The sequence below is a fragment of the Pyxicephalus adspersus genome, chromosome 3 (genome assembly GCF_032062135.1).
Source record: "Pyxicephalus adspersus chromosome 3, UCB_Pads_2.0, whole genome shotgun sequence".
Lineage (NCBI taxonomy): Eukaryota > Metazoa > Chordata > Amphibia > Anura > Pyxicephalidae > Pyxicephalus > Pyxicephalus adspersus.
This window is the reverse complement of record NC_092860.1, coordinates 112,326,845-112,338,766: the sequence shown is the minus strand read 5'-3', so window position 1 is coordinate 112,338,766 and position 11,922 is coordinate 112,326,845. Positions and strand designations below refer to the sequence as shown.

Below are 11,922 nucleotides of genomic sequence, written 5' to 3'. Positions count from 1 at the left end.
ATTTAAAGAATTTATATACAAATCCTAATTTTCAGTTCTGGACAAGGTGCAAAGGTTTTTCAATGTTGCCTGTATCCATATTAAAGAGATTATTATTTATTTGTCTTGATGACCTGTGACTGCAAAGGAAATTCCAAAATGTTGAAATAGAATTGAAGGGAAATCTTCTGAAGCGGATACCTCTTCTGGGGACATCTAAGAGGGTTTTCCAGGCACATTAGAGGGAAATCATTTTTCAAATTAAAATTGTATATTATATTTTACCAAAAGCCAGAATCAAATACCACAAACACCTTTCTGTATTGCGTATTGGAAGTTTACTTAAAATGTATTTTTTTGCTTTGACATTTATATATCTTTGAAGGACTTTCCTTATGACGAGTAATACTAAAAGGGCTGCGTAGATAATAAACTGAAATACACAGTCCCTCCGATATCTGAGAGGCAAGTGTTGGTGAGGTTATTTCAGCAAGGCCCAACAGCCTTTCTCTTGGAATTCCAGATAGCAGTTCACTGAAACATGAGATCAGTTACCAAATATAGATGACTAGAGGAAGAATGACATGGTCCTGTGGGAACAGATGCTAGTTTTAGGCCACATTCACCTCATGAGTGCTGTGGGGACAAAGTAATACTTAATGTATAGCTGTACACCTCTTTCTTCTAATTAGGAGTTCATACCCAACTCTCTAAGGATTTATAGGTGAGTAACATTTTATTAGTGACAAATATATGCTAAACTATTTAATGATTTTATTATGTGTAGTATTGTTTTTGTATTATTATTACAACCATGATCATATAGTCTTAGAAAAAAGCATAGTCATTTCTTTCTATTAAAACATTTTATTATCTTCAGCAAGATAAAAATATAGAAGCATTGTCTTGTTTTTCTGAATACTTTTTGTACAAATATGTAATAATAGAGCTATAAAGAAATAAAGCAATTAATAAAAGTTGAAAATGAAGAACTGACTTTAGAAATTAGTACATTTGTAAAATAATGTTATAATTAAATCAAAGAGCAAAAACATGACTCATGTAAGAGACTTTTAATGTACGTTAATTTATTTCAGAAATGTGTCCCGTTATGTGTATTACTGTATTGCATAGTATTCATATGATAGTAATAATGGTATGCGGTTTAATGTTATATTAATAGCAATATAATTACATTTTTTGCTTTATTGCCTATTTTATGTGTCTTCTATGGAAAGAATACTACCTCTGTGTTATGTAGTATAGTAGTCTAAGGTGCCACTTATTATGAAGGTGAAACCTACAGGGAAGTTGATTTGTTGGCCAAAGAGCCATATTGTAAGTTTCTTTATTATTATTATTATTATTATTATTAATAATGTTATAATTTTTTTTTTCATTTATTTATTTTTTTGCTCCAGAACCACCTCTTAGGATGGCAAACAGAGCTGTGGATCAAGCTCTGCCCTTGTCTTATTTAACAAAGGATTTCTATGCTAACGAGAGGAAAAAACAGGACTCTTTGTCTGAAAGTATGTCCGAAGCTTCTTCCCATGATTCCTTCTATGATACCGTGTCAGATTTCCATGGCGACGCCTTTGATGGAAACTTCCCAGAACTTTCTGCCTTCCTAAGTCAAGAGGAAATTAATAAAAGTCTTGATATTGCACGAGAAGCATTTTCAGGTTCTCTGTCTGGGGATCATAGCCAAGGTCATGTTTTCAAATCTTCTCGTAATAACCCACCTGACCGATCCTATAAGGAGGTAAAATTAAGCAACAAAACATCAGAAAACTCCAGAAAAAGGGAAAACACAATGAATAAACTAGGCAGTTCTGGTGCTCCCACTAAATCTGGAAGTTCAAATATGAGAGGAACGATTTCACCATTTTTGACAGCTAGTCCAAGTATTATCAAAACTTTGCAGGCCCAAAAAGCTTCTAAACAAGGAAAAAGTGGCTCATCCACACTTCCAATTCCAAAAGCCAGAAACAAATCTGTTAACAAGGATCTAAACTCTCAGAGTGACATAGCTCAAAAGGCAGCTACTTTTATTGAAGAACTCTCTGCAATATTTCGAGAGACAAACAAAGCAAGAGAAAGGCGTCCTAATGGAGATTCCTCTTCCCCAGATAGCGGGTATTTGTCGCCAAAAAAAGAGAACACCATACTCATGAACCCCACAAATAATGAAAGTGAACCTGAACCACAGCAAGCGGTGAACACAATGCAAATGATGAATAGAAAAGAAGAAATACAAGTAAAAACTGAAAGCAAGCCACTTACAGAAGAGAGAACGCAAAATCAGTCTAATAAATCTCACACTCCGCTTTCAGCTGCCCGATTTATTCAGAAGCTCAGAAGTCAGGAGGTGGCCGAGGGAAAGCAAGTAAAGTTGGAATGCCGAGCAACAGGAAACCCCCTTCCAGAAGTTAGGTAAGTCAAACTGCACTACTTACCTGTAGAAGTAAATAGATATGGGTTGTGTAACCCTAAGAACCCTGAAACTGAATAAAATAGGAATGATGTTTTCAAACAAAACTGAATGAGATTTTATAATAAGGAGTCAAAATCTCATTGTGTTATGCAATTATTGTATGCATTTGTAACTTACAGTATATGTGTATTTGCGGTCATCTTATATTTCGGCATTTAGTTTTAGCATCTGTTAGGTATCTGTAAAGATGGAGATTACCAACTTACTACATTTTCTGTATTAGAATATTTTTAAACATTAATCAAATGATAAAAGAGAAACCTGGCAACTATATGTTTATTAGAGCTGTGTATTCTAAATACAATACTGCCATACCAGGATGTGGTTTTATTCAGGGATCCTGAGGACACCTTTTCTTGGCATGCAGGTACTTTATCATAGGGCATCTTGGCAGAGCAGCGCTTAGTAGAAATCAGAGCAGCTGAATAAGATTCAAAATTTGACAACCATGCTTTGAAAGCAATACCTTACATGTCAGAAGGCTAGATCTTTCAATCCCCTTCCCCCATACACAGCCCACTCACTACGAGAGCATATGGAAGATTTAAAAAAATTGGAACCCTCCTAATATGGGAAAAACTGCAGAACAGGCTTAGATATCCAAGTGAATTGATGGGTACAGGGGACATGTTTGGGATTTCCAATGTTACTACTCTTTTAATGTTAAAGACTGGTAACATTACAGAGCTGAGTTGTGTATTTGTTTTTGTCTATTGATAACAGTACTGCAGCTTTGGTATACTGCATAATACTTCTATGATAAGACATAAGTTGTATGTGCCAAACGCACAGTTTTTTTTTATTACTAACCTAATTGCATTCTTTAATAACTCAAATAGCAATGGCTGGACAACTGCACAACAGATGAACACTTGCATAAAACTTATTAATCCACTAAACAAAAAAAATGGGAAAGCGCTTTAATGATGACTTCAAATGATTAACATTGGGATCTTTATTAAGTTTTACAGGGGTAAAAAAGGAAGCATAATTAGATTTACTTTATACATTGTTTAGTTTGTCCAGCTCATGGTTTGGTAGCCAAATTTTCAACAAAGTTATTTATTCAACAATAGGAAAAGAAAACACATGTAAAATTATTATTGTAGCACTCAGTTACATACGCTTCATAGTAGAATATTATGTAACCAAGGTCAATGTAGATCAATTAGAGATAATTTGTGGAACAATAGCTTTAGTATAATTCCCCAAAGGCAGAACTGTCCGAGTTATCAGGAACTGGGAAATTGGGGAGGTTTGGAGATATAATGGGAAGGAGGAAGGGAGGTGGCAGGCAAACGTGGGTGTCACAAAGGGCTAATTCACACTGGCAATGAGGTTGTGGTATGTTTTCTGCTTCCTCATGCCAGGAACTGCTGCCGCTTGGGGATATGCTACATGTGGTGTCTCCCTGCAGTAGCCCCCATAGGCAATGAATGGGGGCTGCAGTGAGTAGTGTTAGCACTGCTCACTGTCACCAGCTGTCACATGTGCACACATTGGTGCTCTTTAAACCTGCACTGCTGTGCGAATGAAGAGGCAGGTGTAAACCTACCCAAATCCTATCAATTATATAGTAGAGCTACCATCTTTATCTGGTAAGGGAAAACAACGGAAAGAAGGATTTTTAAGTAACATTTTGAAAGCACTGAGGATCAGTCAAACTTAATTTGTTTGCTATTGTTAATATTCATTTCCCTATGTTAATGTCTCCTATATTTTCACTTTCCTGTCACAGCAACATTTTCCAAATATTTTGTAATTTTTTTAAATGTTTAGCAGCACTGATAAACACGGGAAGAAGAAAGGTCCACTACAAATCCTTAAAGCTGAACTCCAGTCTTACCTTCAGCCTTGCACAGTTGCCTACTCTGATTTCAGTGCACAGTCCACTTATCATGGTGTGCATAGCATTTCCTGGTTGACGGACTTCAATATCATCTAGCCCTTTCTATTTTGGGTATACAGTCACTAGCATTATTTGGATTTCAGTTTCACAGGGACTTAGCATCACAAGTGGGTATTACCACAATTTTTTTTTTCCTGCTGGCCTCTTAAATGTCCACTTTCGAAAGCAAAAAGCAATCAGTCACCCTGTCGCACACTTCGGCCAATACACAAGTGAACATAAATTGATTGTTAGTTATCAAAAACTTGTTGGATACTTGTAGGATCAAGGGCAATTTTCAAACCCGATCAATCAAGATTCTTTCAATTCTACAATAGATTTTAATTTAAATTGTTCACTTGAGTTTGTAAATAAATTGATTTGAATAAATCAATTTATGGTCATTAAAACAATCAAATGGGCTGTTTAGGTAGGAAGGGTTAGTAAGAAAGTTATTGTAGATGTATAACTGTAACAGGCCAATAAAAAACTATATACATGCGTGTATGTAAATTACATCACCTGTTACAATGTTTACAATTCTGTTCAACCAGCTTTGTGATCCAAGCATCTCTGCCAGACAGCACAATTAGACCCTTAGTGCAGCTTGTCCACATCTAGCTTATTTGACCGTAAAGATGCAATGGTATAGTCATGGGTACAACCTTCTGCATTTCCATAATAGAATGCCTTTTTCTGCCCTTGCCTCCAGTGACTCTGAACACTACTATTGTTTTGTTGTACTGGAATCTATTCCTATCTGCTATTCTTTGTCTTTTCCAGCTATTTTACTTATGTATACATTAAGAATGCATATAATTCCACAGTAATTTTCTTTCTGAATTTTTAAAACAGGGTCCTCAAACCTTTTAAACTAGATACACCCTATATGGCCAGACTCTGAAGAAGGAGTAATACGTAGACCTGGTTTAATAAAGCTCTTCAAGGCTGGAGAGGAAAAACTTCCATCAGTGAAGCTGGGTGATCCAGTAAACCTGGAATAGATGTGGTCCAGGAAAACATTTGTTGACAAATAGCACATAACTTTTAGGAAATCCATTCCAGGTTTGCTGGATCACTCATCTTCTCCGATGAAAGTGCATCCTCTCCAGCCTTGCAGAGCTTTAATAAATCAGGCTCAATCCCTCAACATCAGTATTGGTGTTATAAAATACATCCCCCGCTCAGTGCTTATCATTGGTGTCAGTGGAAGGCATTGTGCCACCTGTGGGAAACAGTAGGAGGAAACATACCCTATCAAGTAAACTTAAGTAGAAAAGTCTTTGCAGGTCATTCCAGCCAAAACAATGCTTCGCCTGATTTCTAGAATTTTTTTCTTTTTAATGTACACTAACTGCAACTCCTGCAAAATATAGTGTACACTCTTGACATATTTAAGATAAAGAGAGTTCAGCCAAGTGTCAGGATAATGTAACTCCAATGTGTGTTCTCTTGGGTTATAACTTCACTGGCTGCTCAAATGCTAAAGGAGAAAGAAAGTTAAGAAGATGAATCCGAGAAGATGGCCAAGAAAATGATTGAGCAGCAGCACAAAATATGGACCTGTCAACACCTGTTTGCTAAAATGTGCAAGTATACCGTGCTTACTTACATACATTGCATCAGGGGCCCTTGCAACCTCCAGCTAGCTTGGTTTCACTTTAAATGACAGTATTAGTAATTTAAATGACTTTAGGTAACTTCATTTTGAGATAAATAAGGATTATGATAATACCCCAAGCTTTAGTTAGATCAGAGCATTTGGCTTATTTTACCCTATGCAATTTACCCTGACAGCACAAAAGAATGGTCAGTGTACCCATATGGGTGATCTGACCAAAATAATGAACCCCTTCTTATGACTAGACCACCATCTATGTGTTACTTCCTGTAAGCTGATCCAATCAAGGCACAAAAATAAATAAAAAAAATATCAAAAATACCCATGGCTGCACAATATGTTTGATATTCTTGTAACTTTGCAACACAGTCTAATTTTTAATATGACAGCCATTTCAGCCATGCATGGACCTAACTAAAGCTTGGGATTTTTTTTCCAGAATCCTTATTTATCTCAAAATTAGGTTACTTCAATTTAAATTATTAATACTATCATATAAAGTGAAACCGAGCTAGCTGGAGGTTGCAAGGGTCCCTTTCATGGTATATTTGCACATTATAACAAACTTAGCTGGGCCACTAGTTTGCCCTACTCTAATGTTGACAGGCCAATATTTTGAGCTGCTGCTCAATCATTTTCCAAAAAAAAGGGCATAAAAGTGGCAGTCAATATTATTCTTTCATGGGAATACTTGAACGAGTCTTCTGGATATGTAGTGGAAAATATTTCAATCCCAACTACCACCTAAATTTAAAATATATTGGCATATGAAATATACACACATTTAACTTTTATAAATGATTTTATGCTAGTGTCTTTCAAAATGCCTTTAGATATCAAATATGCCTTTAAACCCCAATGTAAAATTATAAAAAACTGTGCAGCCTGAGTCTAAAACATTAAATATATAATTGTTCTAGGAACCAATGAACACAGTATAACCTTTCTCAAAATGAGAAATTATCTTTCTGTACACTTTGCAGCCACCTGGTACATGACTAGATAATGGCTGGGGGCTGCCAAGTTTTACCAAGCTGTGCCAAGAATATATGCTGTCTCAAGGTTTATAGAAAGCATAGAAGTCAGCAGCTGTCACAGTACCAAGGCTTATATGGATTGGAATACCCTCACTAATGAACTATCCTTATTTCCCTACATTTCTATTAAATGAAAGCAACATATTTCAGATGATGGCAAACAGAAATGTCTTTCAATGATCTGCAAGGTTTCCTCCTGAAAGATGCCATTAAGTGATACTTAAAACCCCCGCAGACACTTTAACACACACAACAGCTGACAAATGTGTAAACAGATTTATCTTTACAGCTACCGCCAAGAAGTCCCCAACTGAGGCCCTTGGATAGCTCCATGGCTATTCTCTGTCCCCTTTGTTAATAAAAGAAGTATGTGAGATGAAGGGATTAATAAATCCAGCAATGTTCTTCAAAACTGTATGCAATAACTTTGCTATGTGCTAGAACTAAAAAGGGTGGGCTAAGCTCAGCTGTTCTGATCCATTTTGGTACTAACAACAGTAAAAATTATAAAGATAGACAATCTAACACAACCAGATAGGAAACTTTATTGGAGGAAATTATTGGAGGGTATTTATCATGCAGGTAGTATCACATTTCTTGCTATCAAATTTTAATCAGATTCTCTTTAAAGTGACCCTTTTGCAATGTTTTAAAGACCCTCTTAGCTGTGGATGAAGGCGGTAAATACTTACCTTTCTTGATGCCCAAAAGGTCTATTGAAAATGAATACTCCTAGGAATGTCAGTGGTCCCTGCAGTTCTCACTGGTTCCACCACTAATCACTGCAAGAGGTACCAGTGAATTCTGCAGGAGACCAAGGAGATCAACACTCTCAGAGATGTTAGTTTCCAAGTTGACTTTGAAGATGCCATTTCTAATAATCAGAGCACAATTCAGAGGTGTAAGTGCCAGGAAAGGGGAATATTTCCCATAGTCTACAACTAAGAAGGCTTAAAACACCATGACAGAAAGGACTAGTAGATAGTACTGAATATTCACTATATATACACAGTATGAAGTCATCAGTTCTATAGATTTATATATAAACTACATATTCCAAAAAATCATTTGGCAAATAGCAGGTTCTAAAATTATTTTAATTTAGCGTAGGTGTGAAACAAAACAATACTGTGGCAAAAGTAAAGCCAAAATAAAGAAGCCAAATGTGAAAAACTAAGTACACCCCATGATTCAGTAGCTTGAAGAACCACCTTTCCCAGTGTCTCACACTGTTGTGGAGGAATTTTGTCCCACTCTTCTTCAAGACTGCTTCAGTTCATTGAGGTTTGTAGGCATTCATTTATGAACCACTCTTTTAGGGTTCTGCCGCAGCATATTGATTTGTGTCTGGACCTTGACTGGGTCATTGCAACACCTTAATTGTTTTTTTTTTTTTCAAGCATACTGTTTTATTTGCTGCTTTACATGGTATCATTGTCTTGATACATGACCCAATTTCAAGCAACTTAAACTATTGCACATATAGCCTCACAGTTAGCTCAAAAATGCTATAACTTGTACTATAACTATAACTACGAAACTATACTTTCTTTACTATACCTTTAATTATGAAAGATTGAAAACCTCTCTTTTCCCCCATGCCCTTAACTAATTGGTGTTTTTTTATCTGAAATATTTCCAGCTAGAAGTTTTTCATGCTTATCTATTAAATGACATGATATAGTTGTAGTGGGTACAAATCAATAGATGGCCTCTTATGAACATGTTAGTTGTTTTTTTTATAGTCTTTACTTATGGCTGTCTGCAGTGATACATTTATGTAGGCATAGTTCTGCTTTCTTTGGTATAACTAGCAAAAACACGAAATGGTTAGTGCCTTGTGATATTGTTTATGGCATTTGTTAAGCTGTTGATTTGCGAGCCTGCCCTTTACATCCATATGGATCCATATGCTTGGGAATATTCAAAAGGACTGTGTTTTTTCTTACATTGTGGTTTGTGCAACATGAGGCAAGCAGAATTAAGGGTCACTCATAGAGTTCATGAACCCGATGTAGTGGTTGCACTACCATATGGAGTCAGCATCCTAATCTTTACTATTGCCTTATACTGACATGGAACACTTACTGGTGAAGGATTATGCTCCCGCAAAACTGAATACAACTTTTCTATATTAGATAATCACTTATCAAGCTTGTACTGGTATTTTATCATTATTAATGTGCAGTGTTCACCAAACTTCCTATATTAAAAATATTCTTGCTTTTTTGTTGGAAAGAGTTAGTATTTAATATATTTGTTCCCATGTTTCTCAAGATGAACAAAACATCACCAAATATACCAAATATACATATCAGTGTTACCAGTTTTATAACTGTGTATGGAACAACACAAAAATTATTTAGTAATATAAATGGTATATACCCTGTTTTGCTTTGGGTTTTACAGAATTTTCACTAAGATAAGGGGCCAGTTAAAACTATATGATAATAAATGAACATAAAGGAAATGTAGATGTATGGACTGGTATTGATATTATTATTAGTATTAATAATAATAAACAGTATTTATATAGCACCAACATATAGTGCAGCAGTGTATATTAAATTGGGGTTGATTGTGATTTAAGCTAACAGTCTCATTATAGTTATGACACCTACAATTAACATTTTTCTCTTTCCTTCAGTGCCAATTAAAAATAAAGTTCAAAATGATAATATTATTTGTTTATGTTTTTATATTTACTAATTGCAGCCAGCAGTAGTATGTGTAAGTCAACAAAACAAACTAAGCCACTGGTCTATTTTATATCTTTACTGTAAATAGCCTGTGCTGTGTCCTGAATAGATGGATATCAGATTCTTACACATACCACAAGTCAGAGGAAGGATACCCTTCTTCTAGTACTAGTAAAAATTCTGACTTTCACTGAAATATTCCCTGGTTCCAGTAATTGATTGCACGCCACAGAGTGTTTCATTGAATGTCAGAGAGTAAAAATAAATCAAATAAATCTTTCCTGGGGGAATTTCACCAGAAAATTAAAAACTGTATTTATTAGATAGTTGGTTGCCTAAAACCCCAGTGGAGTAAGACACAATCTTGCACCACCTTTCCTGCTGTTAGCCAAAAACTTAAAATTAAAAATTAAAATTAAAGTTAAAATGCTTTCAAAAAGAAAAAAAAAGATTCAGCTAATTTCTTAATTTTTTTTAAAGTATTGGCAAAGTTATTGTGCATATTGTTAAAACATGTAGATCATAACACATGCATAATAAATATCATTACCAATATCTGCAATGTAGTTATACTGGATAGGATGTATTTTGGCGCAAAAATAATATATTTGAGCAAGTAAAACAAAACTTTTTTGTTTAGCAAAGAATCTACGTGACACATACAATATGAGCCTACAGATGGCGCTCTGGTACTGTGAATGTATATGAAAATGAAATATGCACAAATTATGTGAAACAAAAATTTATTTTAAAGATGAACTATATACACTGATGTTGAATGTTGCAATCCTACCCTAGAAAATGTTGAAGAATAAAACACTGGACATCATTCTCTGCATTCAAGTAACTGAAATGCATTCCATGGTGCGCAAATACAAAGTCAGTTCTTACTGAGCTTGATAAATAAGAAAAATCTGTGCTCACCTCATCATCAAGAAAAAAAAAGTTTTTACTTCCTTTGAACATGATTAGGTATTCAGATACTACACTATTTCTCTTTATTAACTAAGCCAAGTGATCGTCAGTGACCATTTGCCAAGAAAACATTCTCTATTCTCTAACATTCTCTAAACATTCTTTATTCCGTTAATTAGTCCAGAGTCCAGTCTCGCTGAAATATTGTAATATACACATTATAATGTTCATCACTTTACTGGTGCCAATACACATCTGTGTGGAGTGCTGACATGCGTCTCTTTTTCAGTGCCATCATGCATGATAGGGCCCAATAAATACAATAGTAAAACATGACTGTTTGTACATTAAAGTGAACGAAAATGTGCATGGATTAGAAGAGTTTGAAATCTTACAGCAACAGGTCTGATATATTAAAGCTTTCCAAGGCTGTATGAGATACAATTTTATCAGTGAAGCTGGGTGAAAAAATGATTATGGGAGATACAACATGCTGTGCATCCACATAGTGTACTGTATTTCCAAGCAGCAACCCGGAGACTGAAACTGACCAGCCCATGATAATTCTGTTCTTGGTGTAGTCAGAAAATTAAAAAGGAAACCAGGGGAACCAGCAAAATCACCAGGTATTTTACAGGAAAAAAATATAATATTTAATGTGGTTTCATATAAAAAAATGCACTTTAATCCAAAAAATGTTGGTTCATAGTTTATGTTCATATCGTTGTGTTCACAATATTGACATAATTTCATTGTTAGCACATTCAATACAAAATAAAAGTCAGCATGGCGTGAGTTTTCATTTGTAGATCCACAATCTTCATGTGAACACGCAGGAAGTGATGAAGCATGTCAGCACAGAGCAAACAAGGACAAAGACATAAGTACGTCACTCATACACTCTTCACACAAAGTTCTTTTATTATTTTCCTTACAAACCAACTTTTCGTCCAAACCCAAATCATGTTATGACAGGCAGCTATCATAGACAATACACAACAGGAGAAAGCTTTAGAAAGCCTATTGTATGTATGTAATAGTACAATGATTTCCAATCAAAATAGCAGAACTATGTAGGAGAACCTACATTTCACCTTTTACCGAAAAAAGAATATAGAAATACCTGTATATATTTATAGCAGGAATACATGCTGTATGTTTTATACAGCATGTAAATACCAGAAATAAAGGTGACTACAACTGTACAGTGCAAGTGTACTATAGTAGGCCAATCAGATTTGAGTTTACTGTAGTTAGATAAGTTAAAGAATAAAGCTACGTACACA

General features: G+C 35.1%; 1 protein-coding gene across 2 annotated transcripts in view; it reads left to right on the top strand.

Annotated features, from left to right (window-relative positions):
- The first annotated feature begins 571 nt into the window (after positions 1-571).
- PALLD (palladin, cytoskeletal associated protein) overlaps positions 572-11,922 on the top strand; it is a 200,237-nt gene continuing 188,886 nt past the window's right edge. For both annotated transcript variants that reach the window (XM_072406027.1, XM_072406026.1), the window contains exons 1-2: positions 572-703; positions 1,401-2,415. In XM_072406027.1, the coding sequence (XP_072262128.1) occupies positions 1,415-2,415 (1,001 nt within the window). In that variant the 5' untranslated portion in view covers positions 572-703; positions 1,401-1,414. The remainder of the gene's footprint in view (positions 704-1,400; positions 2,416-11,922) is intronic.